The sequence below is a fragment of the Grammomys surdaster genome, unplaced genomic scaffold (genome assembly GCF_004785775.1).
Source record: "Grammomys surdaster isolate TR1022 unplaced genomic scaffold, NIH_TR_1.0 126048, whole genome shotgun sequence".
Taxonomy (NCBI): domain Eukaryota; kingdom Metazoa; phylum Chordata; class Mammalia; order Rodentia; family Muridae; genus Grammomys; species Grammomys surdaster.
The window spans coordinates 3,728,075-3,751,506 of record NW_021620860.1 but is presented as its reverse complement, the minus strand read 5'-3'; the positions used below and the strand labels follow the sequence as shown (position 1 = coordinate 3,751,506).

The following is a 23,432-nucleotide window of genomic DNA, read 5'->3' as shown; positions in this document are numbered from 1 at the left end:
CAGTCTATGGAACAGTAAGCGGTAGTAGGTCAGTCAGGAGGTGGCATTGCAGTGACTGCAAAAGGGGAAGGGAAGAAGGAAGAAGGACAGACAGACATAACAGCGTGCACAGCACTTGTCTGGCAGACATAAAGCCCTGAGCTCAAGTTCCAGGACTGCAGATAGGTAGGCACGGTGTCAAACCCCTGTAATCCTAGCCCCCACAGCACTGGCAGGAGAATCAGAAAGTCAACGACTGATCCAGCTGTGTGAGGCGTGCTCTGTGTCAGATACACAGGCATGAGAAGCCAACGAGGCCATTTCTGAGTCCTTAGACCTCATCCCATCAGGTTCCAGATCCAAGGATTGGGCAAAAGGCAGCTTTGGATCTCCCTGGTAAGGGTTTCTCACAAAACAGCTCTGTGACCAAACAGACTGAGTATGCTCAGAATGGTGGAAAATGAACACTGCCCTGGTTTAATGGCAGGAGGAGCCCAGCCCAGGACACCCCCTCCCAGCAAATTCTTTTGAATGGAGCGGAGATGAGGGCTGCATCTAGGAAGACACAAGGCATAAAGCAACCCTAGTACAGGAGCCTAGTTTGAAATATGCAATCCCAGGTCAAAGGCCAAAACTTGCCTGTCCAAACTCTGTTTGGGGCCTTCTATTCAGAAGGGCAGGAGCAGGGTGGTAGCAGTGAAACCCAATCTCTGCAAGGATGTTAATCCAGATCCAGAAAGCAATGGCAGGCAGATTGGCTGGAATGTCTGGAATGTTCCAGGAGGGGGAGGGGGAAAAGGGCAGGTCTACCCAACCAATGAAAGAAAGACATGGCAGCAGCCCTCCCTCACCCTTCTAGGGCACACACCCATCCTGGGAACCCACTCTAGGCTCCTCCCAGGCTTCCTTCTCAGCAAAGCCCCCAGCCCTGATTGAAAAAACAAGGGGGTGGCCTAGAAGAGCTGAGGCATCCGAGGGCCTTTGTCTTCTAAGCCTGGTTTTCCACTGAGTGTAGTGCTATCTAATTCCTTTCAGGCCCAAACTGCACAGGGCAATGCCGAGACCTGTATTCCCTTGCTTACATTACAACCCTTTGGATAACTTACTCATCCCACATGAGAGGCCCAGCATTGGCTGGGTTAGGCTGGTGTGCTGAGGGCTTACAGGAGCTCTAAATCTGTGGCTTGCAACTCTTTGGGGAATGCATAGAACTACCCTTTTACAGGGATCACAGGAGCATCTGAACAGGTATGTATATTACAATCCATAACAGTAGCAAAATTAGCTACGAAGTAGCAACAAAAATAACTTTCTGGTTGGGAGTCACCACAACATGGGGACCTGTATTAAAGGGTCACAGCATTAGGAAGGCTGAGATCTACTGGCTTAGAGGCTCCTGGTGGACGGGGAGTATATCTCCCACTTGCCCGTGGGTTTCCTCCTGGTGGACGCTCAGTCCAACAAGGCCGTATGCTAAAGGAGACCAGAAGGTCGGGTCTTTACAGAATCTAAATAAACTTGTTCACAATGACAGAGAAAGAAATCTTATAACCCTGTCCCAATAAACCTGGGTCTACCAAGGCCAGGCTGAGCAGTGTTTATGTCCCACAGGTAAAAGGGCACCACACCAGAGCACTTTCTTAGTGCCTGGAGGGCCAAGCCCCACTCCAGCAAAGAGAGAGAACCATGAGAAACTCATTAACTGCCCTGACCCGCTAACAGCTAAACCTGTTGAAGAGATCCAACTGCCAGCAGTGGCCATTAGAGACAATGGTTACAACCGCCAAAATGGCTCCTAAGTGCAAACAGCCGGCAGCTTTCCCATGTCTGCTTGCTCTGACCCCCAATCAGGGAACCATCCTGGAGGGTAGCTCAACGGACACATGTGAACCAGGAAAAATCACCTCTGTGCCACTGCAGAGCCGATTTTTTTTGGGGGGGGGGAAGGGGGGGGGGGCCCGGGGAGGTCAAGCCAGGGGAAACAGACCAGGGGAGATTTAAAGAGGCAGAGAGACAAAAGAATGCCACACATCCACCAGAGTATACTTGCGTGGGGGTGGGGGTGGCTGAGATTAGGAATGTCTGCCAGGTCCCTTTCATAGACCTGTATGTGCTATTGGTGGCTTTGTCTGACAGCCTAGGGCCCTGAAATTAAGATACACAATGAATATCTTGTCCGCATTTCATGATCACTAACCACCAAAGCCAGGAGGAATAGAACCAAAACGCCATCTAATTTCATTGTGTTTGTTTTGAGTTTGTTTGTTTGGTTGGTTGGTTTTTCGAGACTGGGTTTCTCTGTGTGTAGCCCTGGCTGCCCTGGAACTCACTCTGTAGACCAGGCTGGCCTCAAACTCAGAAATCCACCTGTCTCTGCCTCCCAAGTGCTGGGATAAAAGGCGTTCGCCACCACCGCCAGGCTTCTTGTTTGTTTTTTAAGACTATTTTTCTGCATAGTCCTAGCTGCCCAATATAGACCAGGCTTGCCTCCGCCTTCCAGTATGCTTGCTGGGTGGTACTGGGATTAAAGGCATGTTTCACCATACCCAGCCTACAGTGATTAATTTACTTTTCCAGATGTATGGTTTTAGATTTTTTTTTTTTAAAAACCCATTTTTCTAGCATACAAGAAACACTGATGGGTTAAATGACATTAAGATAATATTATCTTTCTGTTTTGTTTTGAAACAAACTTCTATACACTGGAACTACAGGAAAGGATGTGCTACAATGTCTGGTTCTATAGGGTCCTAGGTGTCAAAGTCAAGGCTTGGGATTCTAGATATACTCTTAGTACACCTAGAATTTTTTCTGTGTGAGTCATATTCTGTAGCCCAGGCTGGTCTCCAACTCAGAACAATCATCCTGCCTCAGCCTCACAGTCAGCTGAGAGAGACACTATACTTTTTCTTTGAAGGATAGAATTACAGAGTTGTTTTTTTAAGGTTGTTTGTTTATTTTCTGTGAATGAGCCTGCACACATGTATGTGCCAAGCATGTGTGATGAGGTGATGAGGCTAAGAGGTCTCAGATACCCAGAGTTACGGGTAGCTCTGTGTAGCCACAGGATATGGATGCTGGCAACGGAACCCGAGTCCTCTGGATGAGCAGTCCGTGCTCTTAACTCCTGAGCCATCTCTTATGAAGCTCTTAGTCTCTGAAAAATGCCCCCCCCAACAGTAGTGTTGATGACTTCTCCCTAGATTAAGAAGTGCCCTTAAACTACAGTGATAAAAGCTGGATGGGGCAGGGGAGGGTGGTAACGCTTTAGAATCTAGTCAACCTGCAGAGGTTTCAGTCTTAAATCAAGCCTCAACTTTCATCTCCTTGGAAAAAACAAGATTAACCTGGGAACTTCACATCCACCCCACCGCAAGGCCAAGCTCTGCCTCTGCCTGTGGTCTCACAAGTCAAGTCTTCGACCCTCTGGGGGACCATTCCTCACATGTGGGGGGGGGGGGACAGGGAGGGGGTAGCAGCAGGATTATTTTATCTCAAGTGTCTTGTGTCCCCAGACAGGGATCAGCCGGTATACCTATAGGCAACTTTCCTTAATAAAGGGATTTCCTGTACATGAATGGTCTAAGTAACTATAACCTTTTCTTCTGTCTAGGAACATGGTAAGAGCTAAGAACACTCTCCATCAAAAAAACAAAAAACAAAAAAAACCCACAAACAATTTGAGCAGAATTTCAAGACAGATCCACCCATAAAGCCAAAGTTAAGTAAGACCCACACACAAACTTCAGATAAGTGAAATCCAAGTTTTCAGTGAAACCTGTAGGTATCTCTCATACCTGGAAAACACTGTCCCTGGCAATGAGGAGACAGTCAGGGAGCCGCATCTGTAGTTCACTGACAGGGTACCCTCTTGCGGCCATTCACCAGACAGCATTTCCTAAGTTAAAATAAATGCCAGACTAGTGGTGATTTTACTGTTGTAACTGGATGCAGCGGAAGGTCTAGCAGAAGGGCTGGGAGCTGGAGAGTAAAGCTCAGCAGTTAAGAGCAGTGGCTGCTCTTCCAGTGGGCCGGGGCCCAGATCCCAGGACCCACCTGGGATCCATCCATCTGTAACTCTAGTTACTGGGCATCTAATGCTTTCTTCTGGCCTCTATGGGCATCAGGAATGCATGTGATACACACACATACCTGTGGGCAAAATACACACATAAAATAAACCTAAAACAAAACAATAACAACAAAAATCCTGACAGCCAACCATGGTGGCACATGCCTTTAATCCCAACACTCAGAAGACAAGAGGAAGGTGGATCTCTGAGTTCAAGGCCAGCCTGGCTTACGTAGTGAGACCCTTTCCAGCCCTCATCCAATCCAAAAGCCACAGGGATGCCCAAATCTGTATATACACCATGCCATCTCTACCAGCAGAGAGCTGGCTATTAGGGCTCAGCTGTATCTACAATCTCCTAACACACAGTAGGACTTTGAGGAGTCTCTAAGGCCTTCCATCTTGAGTGAAGGGAGAGAAAACAGAGACCCAACAAGGCAGAAGGCCAGTTCCTCAAAGCTATCCGCTGACTTCCACACACCTGCTGTGTGTGTATTATATACACACACTAAGAAAACTTTAAACAAAATGTAAAAAATTGGCTTCCATGACTTTCCTTGACATTTATGGAAAAACTGCTGGAGCCTTCTTCCACAAGCTATTTTGGTGGTCTCCATGTGCCACTAGAGGACCTCGGACATGACTAAGTGCAACCGAAGAACTGAATCGTTATTTTACTTTAAGGGTTAATATATAATTATTTTATGTCATTGTTCAATGTTTTAAAATTATATATTTATTTTTAATTGCATATGCCCGAAGATGCCAGAGAAGGATGCTGGATGTCCTGCAGGGCAGTCAGTCAGGAGTCATCCTCCATCCGTGCTGCAAGAGCTGTGTGCAATTTTTGTTGTTGCTTTTGTTCTGAGACAAAGTCTCTCTGTAGAGCCCTAGCAGTACTGGAACTCTGTAGACCAGACTGGCCCTGAACTTAAAGATACACCTGCCCCTGCCCCCTGGGGATTGAAGGTGTGCACCACCGCTGCCCAGCTCTTAACCAATTACCACCTTAACTGATTCCTCAACTGTGGATTTTGTGGATTCTAATGTTAAGCCAGTGACACCTCTAATGAACACCTCTTCCACTTACTTATGTTGTGTGTTTGAGAAAAAAGGGAGGGAAAGACACACAGAGACATACACAGTGCTCCATGCGCGGAGGTCAGAGTACAACTGCCTAGAATTTGTGATTTCTGAAAAACGAAACTCAGGTCACCAGACTTGGTAGCAGGTGCCTTTTATCCACTAAACCATCTCAGCAGACCTCTATATTTGCTTTTTGCAGTATAAAATATACCAGATTACTGACTTTAGTTATCTCTTCCAAAACCAGAAAAAAAAATTTCTGTAATTGCAATATTGATTCCATGTTGGAATGACCTTTCTGATACATTTGATCAAAAAATATCTAAGAGCTGGTTGTGGTAGCTCACACCCAAAACAGCTGGGGAGCTAGCGTAAATCTGTAATCCAGGACTAAGGACGCTGAGGCACAAATTTTAAATTCCAGACTAGGCCTGGGCTACTTACTTACTTACCTCTGTGTTTAATGTTTAACTAGGGGTCGAGGGACTCACTGGGCTTCTTTTTACAAAAAGGTAACAAATATGTAGTTCTTAATACACACGCACACATACATACACACATACACACCGTCTCTTGATGTAGCCTGGACTGGCCTGAACTCCCAATAGCCTTACTTCAGCCTCCAGAGTGCTGGGGTTACAGAATTACAGGCATGTGCCACCACCCACTCACCTGACCTTTTTTTTTTTTTTTTTTTTTGGTTTTTCGAGACAGGGTTTCTCTGTGTAGCCCTGGCTGTCCTGGAACTCACTCTGTAGACCAAGCTGGCCTCGAACTCAGAAATCCGCCTGCCTCTGCCTCCCAAGTGCTGGGATTACAGGCGTGCACCACCACTGCCCGACTTACCTGACCTTTTTTTAATGTGATTCAAAACTTCCATGTGTGAACGACACTAATAGTCTCTGTGTTTCTTGGTTCCTCATGTGGTTTCGGCTTTATTGTTACTCCACGGTGCTAGATATTGTCAACCACACTGAGCACACTGTGCAGGCGAACAGCCTTGCTCTCAAGAGTTTCCAGTCCAGTGGTGTCTAGGCCAGCTCATTGGCTTGGAAAGGAAAGGGAGCAGATCCGGTAGGCTGGGGAAGTGGTGATGGATGCATACTACACAGGTAATTCTGCTGTTTTAAACAAAAGAACCCCAAGTACTAATTCAGGAACCAAAGCACCTTTCCAGTGTTGGACCCTTTCCAGCTGAGAGCCTGTTCATCATTGGCTCTCCCATGATGTCCCTGGTGTTGCAGACCATCAGAGTGTCAATGTCAATAGGACCTTCCCATCCTTCTTAACCACATACGAACCAGAGAGCTGGTACCAAAGCAGGGACTGAAAGAGAGAGGACTCCAGAAAACTTCTAAAGGGGGCTGGCCTGCCACGCTCTAGGCTAGGCAGTAGCTTGAGAAAAGGGAGGTGCTGGGAAGGGAGGAGGAACTGGCTCCATGCCCAGGGCTTCATGCCAGGATGATCCAGAGGTAGGGCAGGCAGACAGGCCAGGCAGCCAGCCGGCGGGCACTCTATTGAGTAGCTAGCCGCGGGTTAGGACTCGAGCTGAAAAAGGGACCTAGTGAGAGGTCTGGAACCAAGGCTGATGCCATCACTGCCACAAGGAAGGGGGTGGGGGAGGAGACAACACATACACTCTCACGCCTAAAGCACAGACATCACTGGAATACACCTATGTGCACACTGCCTTTTAAAAGACTTTTTGAAATGTCATTGATTTGTTTTGTGTGTGTGTGTGGGGGGGGTTATAGGGGGATGCATGTGCCACAACAGGTGTGTGGAGGTTGAACGACATGTTCAGATAGGTTTGGTTCTCTTTCAGGATGTGAGTCCTGGGGTTCAAACTCAGGCCATCAGGTTTGGCAAACGCCTTTGAGCTTTAAATGTGCATAGCACACACACTGTCCCAAGTATACCCTGATTCCTAAGCTAAAGTTAGACATAAGAAAGAAAAGCCCAGCCAGGCAGTGGGGGGCGCACGCCTTTAATTCCGGCACTTGGGAGGCAGAGGCAGGTGGATTTCTGAGTTCGAGGCCAGCCTCATCTACAGAGTGAGTTCCAGGACAGCCAGGGCTACACAGAGAAACCCTGACTCGAAAAGCCAAAAAAAAAGAAAGAAAGAAAGAAAGAAAGAAAGAAAGAAAGAAAGAAAGAAAGAAAGAAAGAAAGAAAGAAAAGCCCTCTACGAGCTCTTTTGGGCTTAACCGTAATTTCCTCTCCTCTGGAAGGGTCTTTACCTGTGTGTTTAATGACAAATTGGGGGTTGAGGGACTCACTGGACTTCTTATAGGACATGCCAGTTACGTGTACCTGTTGCTACCAAGAATTTCTGGTTAAGGGGAATCAGAGGAGAAAGAAGCCTAAATGGACAGTTCATAAACTCTCCTCTCACTTCATAGACATGGAGGTGAAGGCTCAGAGGAAACAGGACCAGCCAACTTGGGAGCGGGACTAGAACTCGGCTCTCCAGGCTGGTGTGTGCTCTGTCACCAAATGGCAATGGGTGTTCACAGACAAAACTGTTCACAGCACAAGCCATTAGTGCCGGACATTAAAAGCAGGAAAAATGCCCATATTCTATATGGTTAAATGCTTGCCAACTGGCTTTTAACTGCATGCGGCTCTAATTTGGGCACCAGATTTAATTTGCAGAATAGCTAACTACCCTATAATACGGCTGGGTGGCTGTTGGAGATCTGTTTCTGAGGGGGAAAGGGTAGTCAGTCACCGCTGTTCTTCTCTTACAAGCTCCGTCTAGAGCACGAGGAGGAGTAAAGATGACTGGGGAGGTGCTAGCTGGAGGAGGAGAGCCTCAGCCTCGGAAGTACCTAAGCCACTCAGGAATAAATGGGTTGATAAGAAAGCCCAAAGGTTTGGGGTTTTTTTTTTTTTTTGGTAATTGTGTTTATCTCCCAACCCAACCCCAGCCCCAATGGGGCAGCCTCGGAAGAAGCTAAAACAGAAGCTCTGAGATAGCTCATCACCTTCTAGGCAAATTCCAGGTCGGCTGGAGCCAATTTCTACCTCCTCCCCCAACCTTGGGCTTTGAAAAGAATTTTACTTTTTAACTTAAGGGGTCTGGCCAAGTGGAGCTAAACAGTGGGGAAAAGGGAGGCAAGAACTACCTGAGGGTGGGTGAGAGGGAGGATGAAACCTTTACTAAAGCTTAAAGTACAATAATACAGAGAAAGGAGTTTGCCCACATGAACCTCCTGTGTGGGTACAGGGGGTTCCCTCAGGAGCACTGTCCTCACTAACCCCGGTCAGCCTCATGGCGGCAAGAGTTTCTGGGTCTTCCCAAGGCAGTGGGGAGTTAAGCTGACAGACCCCCACTGGATATGTTATCTTAGCTCCCTCCACCCAGCATCCCTTCAGGAAACCTAGGAGCCAAATGATCTAACACTGGGGAGCCCAGAGGCTGGGCTGAGGGAGAAGCATCCGAAGAATGAAATGTAAGGAAACCTCTGAAAGACAAGTGTCTCTCTCTGTCTCTCTCCCTCCCTCCCTCCCTCCCTCCCTCCCTCCCTCCCTCCCTCCCTCCCTCCCTCCCTCAAGATAAAGATTCTGAAGTGGAGGAGTTCTCAGAAGCAAGCAAAGACGCTAGGCCAGTCTCAAAAGAAATCAGATAACACTCAACCCCGTCCGGTGAAAACGGATTACCATAATGCTGAAAATCTTTAGGGTTGAAAACTAATTTATCGTATCAGTAGAAAGGACTCTTGGTACATCCTCCCCAGTTGCCAACAAATACCTGTTGGCGGTGAGCGAGTTCATTAAGAGTATGTGCTAAGGGCTGGCTGGTCTCAAGTTCTTAGAACTATAGTCTCCACACCATTCTGGCCCATCTTGATTTCTGCTGGGATGGGGGTGGGGGAGGGGGGCAAAATGCCCTCCAAAGAGCCCTCTCCCCCAGGTTCACAGATTATTAAGAGGCCGGACCACCAGCGCTTTCCAAAATGGCTCTCGGCCACCCCGACAAGGAAGAAAGGCGGGTCTTCAACAGCTCGGAGGACCTCGGCCTTGGACACGGCCTTTTTGTCAGGGAGGGTTGGAAAGCTGAGCAGTCAGGGCAACCGAGGAGGCAGCGGCGGCGGGAGGGGCGGCGGCAGCTGAGGTGGGGGAGGGCGGCGGCAGCTGGGGGGAGGAGGGGAGTCCTGCAGGCCGCGCAAGGGAGAAGGCCCGAGCAGCTGAGAGGCCCGGCCCGCGCCCCAGCCTCTCACCTCACACGGGGGAAGCCCAGCGCGCTCTCCCACCCCAGCCCCTGGGTGGGCTGCTGCACTGTACAGGGAGAGGGGACAAGGATGCGCCCCCGTTCCTCTGCCAGTCTAGAATGTTCACGCACCAAGGCGCCCCGGGCACCCGGACGCCCGGCCGGTCCTGAGGGGCCCCGGCGGCCCTCGGTCGCCTGCGCAGGGCCCGTGGGGGAGGGGCCGCGCTGGGGGCTGCGGGTGGGGGTGGGGACCGGGACTTTGCCCTTTGTCTCTCTCTCCCTCTCTCTGCAGAGCCACCGGCCGAAACCCGACCCCATCGGCGAGCCAGGCAGCCGGCGCGGGGCAGGCTCCCCCTCCGGGGTTCTTTAGTAAATCCAGACCCGACCTCCCCGTGCTCAGGGCCGTGACTGAGGTGGTCCTGTGGGGGAGGGGGCTTCCCGCCTGCTAACCGGCCTGCAGACATTTAAGGGAGAACCGGGCAGAGGGGCAGGGAAGAGGGTAGGAGTGGGACCGCTAAGGCTGGGGAGGAGAAAATGGCCCTGGAGGCGACGATCCTAAGGGACATTGTTCCAGCTGCCCAAGGTGGCAGGCAGGACCAGGATGGGGAGGCCTTCCACAGACAAGGCAGAAATGGGATCTGGGAGTGGAGCAGAACTTAGGGGCCCTGGGCATTCCGGGAGACTCGATAGGAAAGTTATAATCGAAGTCATCTTTGTCCGATAATAAAGTAGGGTGTTAAGGAGTGAAAAGACCTTACTTACCAATCCCGTTGGGGTGTCGTCAATTATGTTACTAATATGCAACTTTGTATGTACTGAGTTTACAAGATCTCCTCCAGACAAAAATCTCTGAACCTGGAACGTGAGGCTGATGTGAACGTCTGTCTCCATTTCCAGGTGGCAAGAGAGGCTCAGAGAGATTGAGTAGCCCAAGAAGGCAATGAATGGCCAGTAACAGCATAAGGCTTGTTCCTGCTTCCCAGAATAACAGGGTAATGGGTTCTTGCTCCCCAGAAGCCAATGCACGAGGTAAGAATTACGATTCAGTAGGTATTAACAAAGGACACCTCTTCGTCCCTCGCTGCAGGGTGAGGAGCAGGAGAAAGGCATCTCAGTCTGCCCTGAACCCTGGCTCCTGCTTCCACCCCACCCCCCCCCAAACTAAATAAATTAAGTAAATAGATAAAAACAGGAAGCAGGCAACAATAAAGCCTGGAAGATCTGCACATCTTTACCCAGGTTATTTCATGAAGTTTCTGGGGAAGGGGAGAATCCGAGTGAGCAGACTAGAGAGGCCTGGAAATAAACAGTGACCCCTGGATCCCACCACAGAATCCCTTTTCCTAACTTACCCACAGGGAGGAAGACTGTGGATACCCACCATTTTTGTTTCCTTCATCCTGGGAAGGAAGAAGGCTCAAGGGAGAGGCAGACACATGTCAGGTGTGCTTTTCTTTGCATCGTTTATGCTACTCCAATAAAGCTCAAGAAAAGAGGCAGCCTGTGCTATGGACTGCTCTCCTGTTTTAGGAAGGCTCTGTGGAGCTGTTATATGCACTTCCGGAGCTTCCCAGTTTTGCAGCTGACTGACTGCAGTTGACAAATGCCTCCCTGCCAGACAACTGACTCTCCTTAATCCACTTTTTTTTTCTTGCCTATACTCCAAAATCTAGTTTAGCTGCCAACCCTCCCCTCTGTCCAAGCTTGAGTTATGAGTTAATGTATCCCTCCATCTGAGTACTCAATCCCCGGCCAGTCCCACAGCTTTCCTGGATCTAAGGGAAAGCGCCAGAGGGCAGATAGGTGGCATTCCTCCTCCTGTTAAAAGCAGTACCTTCCTCTTTGAGGCTCCCCCACCCCAATAATCCCTCTGCCTGCCTTTCCCACCCAGACCAGAGAGATCTAATGCTGCTACATAAAAAACCCAATAAATAAAAACCGTGCAGGGCGGTGGCCAGCAACAACGGAAGACCACTGCATCTCAGAGAGATGAAGGAGGGCAGGCTCCTAAGGTGAGTTACTTAGTAAGGTTTTTGGAAAAACCCTAAAACCTAAGGCTGCTCTTTCACCTCCTTATTTTACTTCAGGTATCTAACAAAGGAAGCGGCATGCAGTAGATGAATGAATGTGTGTATGCAAGGCTAGAAGTAGCAACTGCTAAATATTCTCCCATTCATCAGTCACATATTTAATTTTTAATAGCCAGTGGCTGATTGGAAAACAGACTCTCACACCCCAGGCTGTGTGGAATCTACTCCTCTTTAGAAAGGAAAGCAAAGGAACTAGACAGGAAGCAATCCTCTCAGTTGCCATAGCAAGGGAAGCTACTCAGTCAAGGTGGCCCACGGAAGGGTCTGATCACCTCAGACAGGCATGGAAGAGCATTCCACTTCTACCTACCCGGAGCTCATTTTCAGTAAGCATCCATCCCCACTTCTCCAGAAGTCCAAAGCATTCCCTTTCTGAGGTGTTCTCACTGTGCATCCTGACTGGCCTCAGTGTAGATGAGAAAGGCCTCAAACTTACAGTGATCCCCTCTGTCCCACCTCTCCATCATGGGGGTCACAGGTGTGGCCCAGATAGGTTACTGAAGCGGAAAAACACTCCAGCATAAAGGTTGTGGAAGATGGCTCAGTGGCTAAGCGCACTGGCAGCTCTTCTAGAAGACCCAGGTTGGATTCCCAGCCGAACATAGCAGCTCACAACTGTCTATACCTCCAACCAAGGGACCTGACACCTTCTTGTGGCCTCCATGAGTAATGCCCCGGTAATACACTGTCATACACGCAGGCAAAACACCCATACACATCAAAAAGAAATAAAATTTTAAAAAGACTAACCCCCAAGCTGTGAGTGTTCTCATTGGTAGTAGTGCCTTGCTTTCAGCAAGGGTAGGGTTCCACCCAAGGAAGACAAGCCACTGAAATACAAAGGTCCACCCCCTGCCCCCCAAAAAAGCCCCGCTCCTGTAACGACCTAGTACTTGTTTTCAAAGTCCTAGAAGATGCAGGAAACCCAGTTCTCTCAACAGTCATCCTTTGGCCCTTTAATGCTAGGTTCTCTGTTACAGTTACACTTCTCCAACCAAGTAATGGAGCCTTTGGGAGAAACAGAGTAGATGCTTCTAACACTGAGCCAAAATCTTCAAGTTTCCTTCACCCAGCAGCCCCGCCTCAGTTCCTTGTTCACTGCCATTTTCTCCTCCTTGTAAGGTGTACTGGGAAGTTGATGAGGCCAAAGCCATCCCAACTATGACTCATACCACTCTGTATTAACAAATTGTAAAGCCCTTTATAGTAACTGATTAAAGTCACAACTTGTTAAAAGGCCAGAAACGACACCCTGATTGAAAGCCTTTCCCGTACCCAGTACGAGAAGGTTCACACCTCGGGCTGCGGACATGCACACAGTGTCCGTATGTCCACTTGGAACAAGGTGGGCTGCAAGGAGAAAGTGAAGGTGAGCTTGGGCTTTTCGTGGATTCAGTGGGACAGTTTCTAGATGGGGAACCAGGGCGAGGCAACAGAGGCCACAATAAAGGGAGGGACTGCACTCAGTCAGCTCCAGGCCCTCATTTCTAAATGCCCATTTTATGAGCTTAATAAAAACATTATAAAAACCAACATCCATGCTATCTGCCATCAGGGTAGAGAAGCTACTCTTCCTTGCTCAGAACCCACTGCCCCATTCCTCCCATTCTCACACCTTCCTCATCTACGGATACAAGTGGTTCTCTCTCCCACATACCTTTGACAGTTCAACAGTGAGATCACAAAGAGACACCTGAACCAAGATCAAGACATCAAAGGAAGTGTAATAAATGACCATTTCTCCTAATGAACAGTCTAGCCCTCTCCTCCACGCTTGCCCTGGTGCATCCCTCCAAGCCTAGGAGTTGATAATGTGAGAGCTCCGCCAGGCTCCCCACAGCTAACCATGAAGGTTCACTACAGAGCCACCAGTACAATACACGCCTAGGAGCATAGATAGGTGAGTTTTAGGCTTTTGGGGCTACACAGTGAGACCTTGTCTCAACAAACCAAAGCAATAAAATAATGAAAAACAAAGTATGGAGCTAATTCACCTGGGACATATAAACACCTAATCTAACCATAGATACCCAGGTTGCCATATGCAGTCCAAACGTTTCATAGACATATTTTCAAACACCAATACACTTGACCCTTTACAACTCTCCTGGAACCACCACAGCTCTATGGGACAGAACTGGAAAACCTGAAAAGAAGGTGAAGACCTGCCAGGTCAAGCAGCAGAAGTCCATGGATGCTATAGTAACAGTATCAGCTGCTACACACTACTACTCTTAGCACTTTAGTCAGAGAACCTGAGAGCCACTGCTTTAAACGCTTATCTCCTGTGAAGATCTTTCCTCCAGACCATTTACAGAAAGTACACAGGGGATCTGGGCTGGATCAAGACTACAACCTTGGAAACCTTCCTCTCTCCTGATCCTTAAGAATTTTGACTAATGCCTCACTTTTGGCCAGTATGATCTATATAGACAAGAGTTCCGGGATAGCCAAGGCTACATAGAGAGCTACACACAAAATAAAATTTTGCATGATCCGTGCCCTTTTTCACCACCAAAAAGACTTAACAATCTTTAATAAGATCATCTTTTTTGTTTTTGAGACAGGATGTCTTTACAGAGCCCTGGCTGTCTAACCTAGAACTATGTAGACTGTAAGTGGTCACGAATTCAAGAGATTGATGGGATTCTCTTCAGGAATCAAAGGTGTGAGCCAACACACCCATCTTTTTTGTTGTTGTTGTTTTGTTTTTCGAGACAGGGTTTCTCTGTATAGCCCTGGCTGTCCTGGAACTCACTCTGTAGACCAGGCTGGCCTCGAACTCAGAAATCCGCCTGCCTCTGCCTCCCAAGTGCTGGGATTAAAGGCGTACGGCACCACCGCCCGGCTAACATACCCATCTTAAGACCAACTTATTTAGGCTTTTTAACCTTCTGTGTTTGTGTAGGCCAAAGGACAACCTACTATTTCTAGGGTAATTTCTACATGCACAATGCATTTGTGGAGGCCAATTTGGTGCCCACAAATTGGACATAGAGATTATAGCCATTAAGAATGCAACTTCTGACCAGACAGTCCCAGCACTTGGGAGGCAGAGGCCAGCCTGGTCTACAGAGTGAGTTCCAGGACAGCCAGGGCTACACAGAGAAACCCTGTCTTGAAAAACCAAAAAAAAAAAAAAAAAGAGGAATGCAGCTTCGTAAGTTTTTCTGGGGGCTGGAGAGATGATTTTGTGGACAAAAGCACTTCCTGCTCTTTCACAGGACGTGGGTTTGATTCCCAGCACCCAAATGGCGTAGCCACCTAGAACTCCAGTTCCAGGAGATCTGACACCGTTTTCTGACCTTCACGAACACTAGACATCCACTTGTCCACATGATGCACATACATATATGCAGGGAAATCACTCACACAGAAAATAAAAAATAAATCTTTAAGCTAATCTACTTATATAATGAGACTCTGTCTCAAAATAAATACATGTATTTCTAAGTTTTTCCTCTTAAAGATTTAAACTCTGGTATCAGGTGGTGGTGGCACACACCTTTAATAATCCCAGCACTCAGGAAGCACAGGTAGGTGGTTCTCTCTGGGTTCAAGGACAACCAAAGCTGCACAGAGAAACCCTGTCCCAGTCAGAAACTACCCACTCAGAGTTTGCAACTGAACATTTCCATTTCCTGAAATTAACTCTAAATGAAACATTTGGAAAATTCTCTTTTTTGCTAAAGAAATAATAGTCTAACTAGAATGCACAGAACAACAATTGAGAGAAAATAAAGAAAACGCTTGATGCTTGCCACTGCAAAGAGAACATTTTCCTTATGGCCCTTCCCAAAGTTAGCAAAAATCCCCAGTCGGTCCATTAGCTTCTTCTGTGCCTTGCAGCCCCTAAAATAACTGCGTAAGACCACCCGGGGTCTTGAAAATATTGATTAATCCAATCAGTCGTTTTTAGCCATTCAGCTATTAGTTGGTATTTTTCATCTAAAACAGTTGCCTGCTGGCTGGCTCTGCTCCTGGTGCCCAACTTTTACAACACAACTCGTTTCTGATGTTTGGTCAGTGCAATCAGATTTCTCTCTAACTACATTAAACTTATGAGGTCCAGACCTACTTTGGAAAAGCTCATCATTTATCCATCATCAGCACACTTGACTCCAGTGGCTTCTCTCTTCAGAGGTCTGTTCTGGCTTATTTATTCCCAACTTACTGCGCTGCAAAGGTGGGGGTGGGGGAGCAGGCTTACAGAGCTGCCTGTGCGATAGATAATACCAAGACTAAGAGGACCATCTGCATCCACAAAGTCCATAAGTCCGTGGTCATTGTTGATCAAATCCTCAAGCGACAAATGATCAACAACCAAATGAGCATGTACCTTAAGTACAGGTTGGGTATCTTGTTTTAGTGGAAACTGAGAGAAGCCCAAGCTTCCTACTAACAGAGAATGAGTGAGACCCTGAGTCAAGGCCTCCCCAGTAGTCAGCTGTAAGACCTATTTGTCTTTATATATTTAAAAACAAAACAAAAACAAAGGGCAGTGGTGGCACACGCCTTTAATCCCAGCACTTGGGAAGCAGAGGCAGGCGGATTTCTGAGTTTGAGGCCAGCCTGGTCTACAGAGTGAGTTCCAGGACAGCCAGGGCTATACAGAGAAACCCTGTCTCGAAAAAACAAACAAACAAAAAACAAGACACAAAAAAAAGAGGACCCTGTCATTATTGCTCCTTGTTTCAGTCAGCCTTCAGGACAAGCAGATGCTGCAGCTTGTAAAGGTTACAGACACTGACAGCTTATGATCCAGGTTCTAGTCCCAGAGCAGCCGAACACCAGTGGTGTGTGTGTGGGGGGGGGGGGTGACCTAAGGGCCACCATGCTTGCTTCTCTCCCTTTTTCCAAAAGTCTGCAAAGGATCCCACAGCTGCAGAGCCCTCCACCCAGGAAACAGGAAAGGTTGGTGAGCGTCGGGATCTAGGTACAGGAACTGAGTCCTGATCCAGGGTCTTGAGGACCCTGGAAAAGAAAGTGAGGCTCAGGAAAGGATGGGGTGCAGGGGTGAGGGCTGGGAGCAGCGGGAGGGTCAGATGAGGTTCTCCAGGAAGAGCCTCTAGTGCACAGCTCTCCTCTTTTTTGAAAAGAGGAACTCCAAAACCTTTGAGCAAGATGAGCCCAGCCCCTATCTTCAAGCCGGCTGCAACCCCGTGACAGAGGTGATGAGCCTCCAGAGGCCCAGCTCTCCAATCCTTCACCCCTTTCAGCTTCTCTGCCTCTTTCCTCCTTAATACTCCCCTCCTCAAATCTAAGTTGCACTTTTCAAAAACTAGCCCTTTTTAGAATCTTTTAAGACATGAGGACAGACAAGACAATTTAAATAATCTCTAAACTTCAAATAACCAGCCAGGTCTAGTGGTTCACATTGTAATCACAACACTCCCAAAGCTGAGGCATGAGGCTTGTCATCAAGTTGGGGCCAGCCTCAACCACACTGTGAGTTTCCAGGCTAGCCTGGAATATACAATGAAACCCAGTCTCAAAACAAATGCTTGCTAGTCTCCTTTTCACTTAACCAAACCAAATGTATGAAATTTTTTTTTCAGACATAGCCCTGGCTATTTTGAAACTCAGATCTATCTCTGCCTCCAGAGTGTTGGTATTAAAGGTGTGCACCACCAAGTTCTGCTCAAATGTAAAGTTTTTAAAAAATGGGAAATGTTTTGTTTTTTACAAGCTGTTAATACTACCTCTGTCAACTGGCTGTTATACTTAAAGCACAAAGAAACTATAAAGAGAAAAACCAAACCAAACACCTAAGTCTTAAAAGCAGCCCCCACATGATCTTTCAGGGTAATTTTAAGAGCAGACACCCAGAGATTTTGAATCAGAGTCTTTCTACAGCTGTTATTTGTCTTACCCCACAAATAACACCAAAGCCCACTCCATCAAAACCACACAACTGAAAAAAGTCACTCTGGATTTAGTGATGGGAACCACAAATCTTCCCTTCTTTACTAACATTCCCCATCTGAGAAACCACCACAGTAAAATTTTACCTTTTTAATTTGGGTTAGAAAACCCAGGGTCAAGAAATTCACAGTGCTTTCAAGGGACAGTTAATCATCTACTCGGGCAAGTCCCATCTCCGAATATGAACCACTGGGTTAAGAAACTATGGGCTTTACTAGCAGTAAAGGAAATTCATAAATATATAAAATACATTTCTAAATGAACCTCAGGTGGAGGGGGAATGAGTTTCAGTGTCTATGTTTCCTTTAAATACCACATTAAAATTCAGACAACCATTTCTTCACTTAAAAACACCTAGGCTAACATCATTTTTACTAAAAGTTATGAACTATTTCTATTTTAAAGCTTGTTTTCCAGATGGGGGTTTCTCTGTGTGTGTAGCCCTGGCTGGACTCGAATTCAGAGCAGAACAGCCTGCCTCTGCCTCCCAAGTACTGTGACTGAGTTTATGTGTAATTTTTATGTGTATGGGTGTTCTGTCTTATATGTGTTTCACCTTATCTGAGTTAAAGTCCTTTTGGATTTGGGTATTAATTCATAATCAGGAACACGTAAGTGCTTTAAAAGCCCAGGTTGCCTCATATCTCTCAACCTTTCTCCTTTCATTTTCAGCCACTAACTCCAAATTGCTGTTTGCTTTTTGATGAAATGCAAACTTATTTCTGAAGGTAGTTTTAACATGCTTTGAAAAGACTTATTAGTGACTCAATTATTCAACGTTTCTACAGTTCATTTTTAATCAGTTGAAAATATTTCCTGCTATGTTAAAAAAAACAGTCATTCACAGATTCTTAGGTGCTGAGTCCAGAAAATTAAACATAAAATAGGAATCTGACTGAATACATTCTCTTTAGAGTTTTCACCCCTGGAAAACAGACCTAGTTTTCTTTTTTTGTTTTCGTTTTTTTGAGACAGGGTTTCTCTGTGTAGCCCTGGCTGTCCTGGAACTCACTTTGTATACCAGGCTGGCCTTGAACTCAGAAATCCGCCTGCCTTTGCTCCCCAAGTGCTGGGATTAAAGGCGTGTGCCACCACCGCCTGGCAGACCTAGTTTTCATTTAAATCAATGGAAAAAGTATTAACCTACTGCATTTTAAGTCAGTTTAAAGAAAAGAACTACTGTCAACCTGCCTAAAGAAATCAGCAAACTTGGAATCAGCTGGGGGAAAAAAGCAATACACATCTTTTCATATGCTGTTAACAGCAACATTTTATTTTGATGACACCAGTTGACAGTAAATATGCAAGGTTTAGGGCACACTCCTAAAAAAAAGGCCTGGGGGTAGGTGCAGGAAAGTCTCATTCTCTTGAAAAGTAAATCATATCAGTGTTCTTCCCTAAGGAAATCTAAGATGGCACCTCCTTCCTTGCCTCAATTGCTCCTAAGTCTCTGGGAAGAAAATATATCTAAAGACAAACACTGCATAACTTTTTCAACTGCTTTGGGTCCCTTCTCCTTTTAGCAACATTTGACAGTGAATAAAATTCTCAACAAAGGCTGACACTACTAACCAGAATCCCCATACTAGGGAAGGTAATGGTAAATTTTAAGGACTCTTGTATTGAAATTTTAAATTATTTGTTGTTTTTGGCTTAAATACGGTGTTCAGTCTCTTGGGTTTTAAAAAGGTATAAATCACATCTAGCAAATACATTCAAAGGGAAAACAAATACTGATACTTTTAAATCACAATTCATTAGTAACTAAGTGTATCAAGAGTTCAATTTTAAATGCCACTGGAAACACAATACATGTAGGGAAAAAAAATACACTTCTACAGTTCATTTAGCTTAGGTTAGTCCTGACTAAACTCTTTTCTGTATGTCTAAGAGACTGGAAATGTCAGCAGCAAACACAACTGAAGAAGTGTGTTCAGACACAAACTAGAAAACAACACAACATGCTTCCTCAAGGAACACAAACTGAATTAAGGAAAACAAACTTTTTTTTAAAGCCTGGGACTTCAAAAACTGGTTCATACTAGAAATAGTCCCTTCTTACCACCACTACCCAGAAGGGGTGGGGGACAGACAATTGATTCAATGTTTGGTTCAAAAAAAATTATTTCAGAAAAGGGGAGATCTAATTCATTACAGACTGGGGGGGAAGGGGGTGGACATATCATCTCTCAAATTCCCTGTCCATTCCAACTCAAAAGAGCCCAGAGTGAGGCATCTGAGGGGACAAGGAGCCGAAATGCCCTCAAAGCCAGCAGATGGCTTGCAGAGAAAGATCCACAAATACAGGGAACTAGGAAAACTATAGTATAACTGTTTTCAGTTAGTTCCATTTCACCACAGTTTTCTGTTTCTTTCTGTTTTGCCTTCTTTGGCTTTAAAATTTAAACTGTCCTCAAGAGCAGAAAGGAAAAGTGACCACATATTTCAGAATTCCAGTTATTAGATCAACATGGCTCTAAATTCATACAAGCATGATCTTCAAGGAAATACTCTGTTGTATTATTCCCATCTCCAAAAAAATTTTTTTCAAATAAAGCTTCTTTTCCTTCCAATTTTAGTGCCTCTGTTAATTCTAAGCACCTTCCCAGTAACAGCCTCAAGCATTTGACAATCACATACATGCTCTATAAACACAGACACAAGCCATACTGATGATCTTTAGCTACAATAATTCAGTTACTTAAAAATCCGAAGCCAAACCACAGCAAACAGGATCTCTAGCTAAAGTTTCTGGATTCTTTAAAAATATGCTCTCCCATCCCCAAAAGCAAGCACCCACACAAGATTCCCACCTAGAAAGGACCAAAAACTTCAGAAATACAGCAAGTTCCCAGCTGAGAGAGAGGTTGAAAGGGTTGCTTCCAACTAAAGACAGGAAAGAAAATTGCACTGTCAACATGTTCAAAAAGTCTGATGTGAGAAACACTGCCCCACAGCCAGCAGACTTCGGAATTCGAGGAAACTAGAAATCCATCCTGAATTTTAAAGAAGCAAGATGGAGATACCCCATTTTTTTCGGAAAAGACAGAATACACAGTAAAAGGAACTCACAGGATAACGAACACACACACACACCATTCATCCCCGGAGTTCTAGACCCTCCAAAGAGCCCCAGCTCACAGCCTCAGCACAAAGCTCACCCCAGATGGTCCCTTGTAACAATGGATTGAAGGGGTGGGGGTGGGGGGGCTGAAAAGGGATAGTACAGTCAAAGCATATTCTTTGAAAATCCAGTTGAGGAGGCAATATAAGATGCAAGGGACCAGGGGTGAGGATCTGTGTGGGGGTAACAAAATCCATGCCTGTGACAAATTACTAGCACAGCATAGGGAGATCTGAGTGGGGCAGGCTGCTCATTATTCACCCCCAGTAGAAAAAGAACTCCTTTAAATCGACTTAAAAATTGTGATGTAAAAACGATGAGAAACATAGGAAAAGGGAGGCCTGATCGGAGGCTGTAAAAATCACCACCGCCATTAGCTTAAACTTCCCATACAAAAAAAGGGCCCCACACTTTGCACTCCACAGAGCTCCTACCCTACTGATTCTTTTTTTCTCCTTAATTCTTCAAGTAATGTCTTTTAGCCCACCCCAATCCCAAGTTGTTGGATTTCTTTTAAAGCTGTAAAACAACCATTACAAGCTCTTGGCCAATCTCTCCCAGCCCCCAACATCCGGAGTTGGGGGGTGAAAAGGCCAGTAAAGGGTTTGTTCCATTGGAGACGCTATGAACCCCTGAATATTACTCTCAATTTCTCAAAAGGAACTCTTTTCCTACCTTTGTTTTTTGGGGACCGAGTGTTCAATCTCTAAGCGTTTTCCTTGCAGTTCTACTTTCCCTGAAGATTAAAAAAAAAAAAAAAAAGACATGAATGAGTGTAAAGAAGTGGGGGGATGGGGAGGAAGGGTGGGTAAGGGACATTAGCTAAATTCTAGAGTTCCTGGGGCCTCCTAGGAATCCAGGCACGAGCTAGAGGCCTGTGGGGGGGGGGGAGGTTGCTCCAGGCTTGATAGAACCCGTAATTTCGTTGTTTTTCAATTTTTTCGTTTTATTTCCATTAATCACGTGGGCTAGTTGAACAGACTGCTCAGATTTCGGAAAGGTGTGAGCGTTTGTGCGAGCGCGCTGCTTCTGCGGCTCCAGAAGTAGAAGGAAGGAACCAGGGGAAAGCAGGACCCCGTTTCTCGAAGTGGGACGGGAGTAGAGACTTAAAACTTTATTTTCCTGCAGTCACGGAGACCAGGCCCGGTCGGGGCCACCGGGCTAGCGAAGGGCCCCGGGGGGCGCGACGCGGCCGGGTGGGGAGGGTCCCTCGCGGCAGCCGCGCGCCTCTCGGCCCAGCCTCGGCGACTCGGGAAGCAGCATGGCGACCCGGCGCCGCCGCCGCCGCGCCACCCGGCTCACGCCCCACTTTCAAATCAAAATGGCTCAAGCCCCAGGCCTTGGGCGGGAGGCGGGAGCCCCTTCCTCCCACGTCCTGCCTCAGGGTTAGTCACTAGGAAGAGCGGGAAGAGCCGAGGTGCCCGTACCCCCCCTCCTGGAAAGGCCTGGGACGGAGGGCAGGGGCTTTGGGGGTGTTCTAGCGGGAGGGGGGCTGTCCAGGGGCGGGGGGGGGGGATCGGGGGAAACCACGCCTAGACCCGAACCCCGATGCTCATGAGACACCCCCACCCCCACCCCACCAGTTGCCAACCGGGGCTCCCGCCCCGTCGGTGGGGAGGGGGGCAGGGAGCCACGAGCGACTCCGGCTGGGGGAAGGGGTGAGGAAATCCCGAATATCTCTGCGCGGGGAGAAGGCGTCGAGGGAGGCCGGTCGAGGCTGGGGACGAAGGCCGAGCCCTCCCGGGCCCGGGAAGAGTTGGCGGGCAAGGAAAGAGGAGCTGCAGGTCCCCGTTGTTCCGGGATTTCGTTTATGTGTGTGTGTGTTTTCCGGGGAGGTGGCCGCGCTCTTACCCGAGAAAGTTTCGATGGCCTTCATCGCCCAGTGCTCGTCGGGGCAGTCCACGAAGGCGTAGCCGGATTTGACCAAGAACTGGCCGCTGTAGGAGATCTTGTGCTCCGCAAATACTTTCTCCAAGTCTGCGGGGGTCACGCTTTCGTTGAGGTTGCCGATGTAAAGCTTGTTCATGGTGGCGGTGGCGGGGCAAGGACACGGTCCCAGGCAAGGCCGAGCGAGGAGGGCGCGGGCGGAGAGCCTCCTAGGCCGAGAGGCGTGGAGATGGGCGGCGGGAGCCGCAAACTTTCTACGCACCCTACCCCTAAAGTTGTCCGGAGCTCCGGGCGGGTGGGCGGCCTGAGGGCACGCGGGGGTCACGGAAGAGTTCGGGTTAGCCCGGGAGAAGTGCCCGCCGAGTGCAGGGAGGCTGACGACGACGCGGCGCGGCTCCTTCCCTTCGGTCCGAAACCCCTGCGAGCGGGCTGGTGTGTCACGTTTCTCCGCGGCCGCCCTGGCGCCGCCTCTAAATAAAATCGACTTGAAAAAAAAAAAATGGAGCGGAAAAAAAAGGCGAAGCCACGTGGTGACAGCCCCCACCCACCCTGCAGGGAAAGACCCCCGACGCCACCGGGCCCCTTGGCCCTCCAACCCGGACCAACCCAACAGTCTCCAATGTTGGGGGGGGGGGCGGCACTCACCGTACCCCAAGGGTAAACCAGGAAAGTGGAGGCAGAGTTCCCCCCAGCTCTCCTATCCCCCTCCCCTTTGGCAAGAACCTGGCCCCTAAAGCGGCGCCCCGCCCCCACCCATCTTTCCTCTGTGACCTGTAAGGGGGGGCGGTGGCGACCCAAATCTCCCCAGTTCTTAATAATAAATGTAAGATAATTCTTGTATTCGTTTTGTGGAGACTGGGTTGCCCACCCCACCCTGGCAAACTGCTAGCGACTGACAGGCGGGGGACGGCTGAGACAGACAAAGAGAAGCTGAGGACTCTGGGGTCTTCTGGAGGGGGTCGCAGGAACCGGTTATTTAAAAGGAAAGACGGCTTTCCTCTACGTTTCTAAGTAGGGGGTCGCTGTCTTCCCCGCTACACCCCTAGACTTCCCTGG

At 47.8% G+C, this 23,432-nt stretch overlaps 1 protein-coding gene across 3 annotated transcripts in view; it reads right to left on the bottom strand.

Moving 5' to 3' along the window:
* The window catches only part of Igf2bp1 (insulin like growth factor 2 mRNA binding protein 1), a 42,318-nt gene extending 19,587 nt beyond the window's left edge, over positions 1–22,731 (bottom strand). For 2 of the 3 annotated variants that reach the window (XM_028755093.1, XM_028755094.1), the window contains exons 1-2: positions 22,341–22,515; positions 21,165–21,225 (exon numbers count right to left, since the gene is read on the bottom strand). In XM_028755093.1, the coding sequence (XP_028610926.1) occupies positions 21,165–21,225; positions 22,341–22,515 (236 nt within the window). Of the gene's footprint in view, positions 1–21,164; positions 21,226–22,340 lie in introns of all 3 variants that reach the window. The other variant, XM_028755091.1, reaches the window with a different exon arrangement.
* Positions 22,732–23,432: the final 701 nt, after the last annotated feature.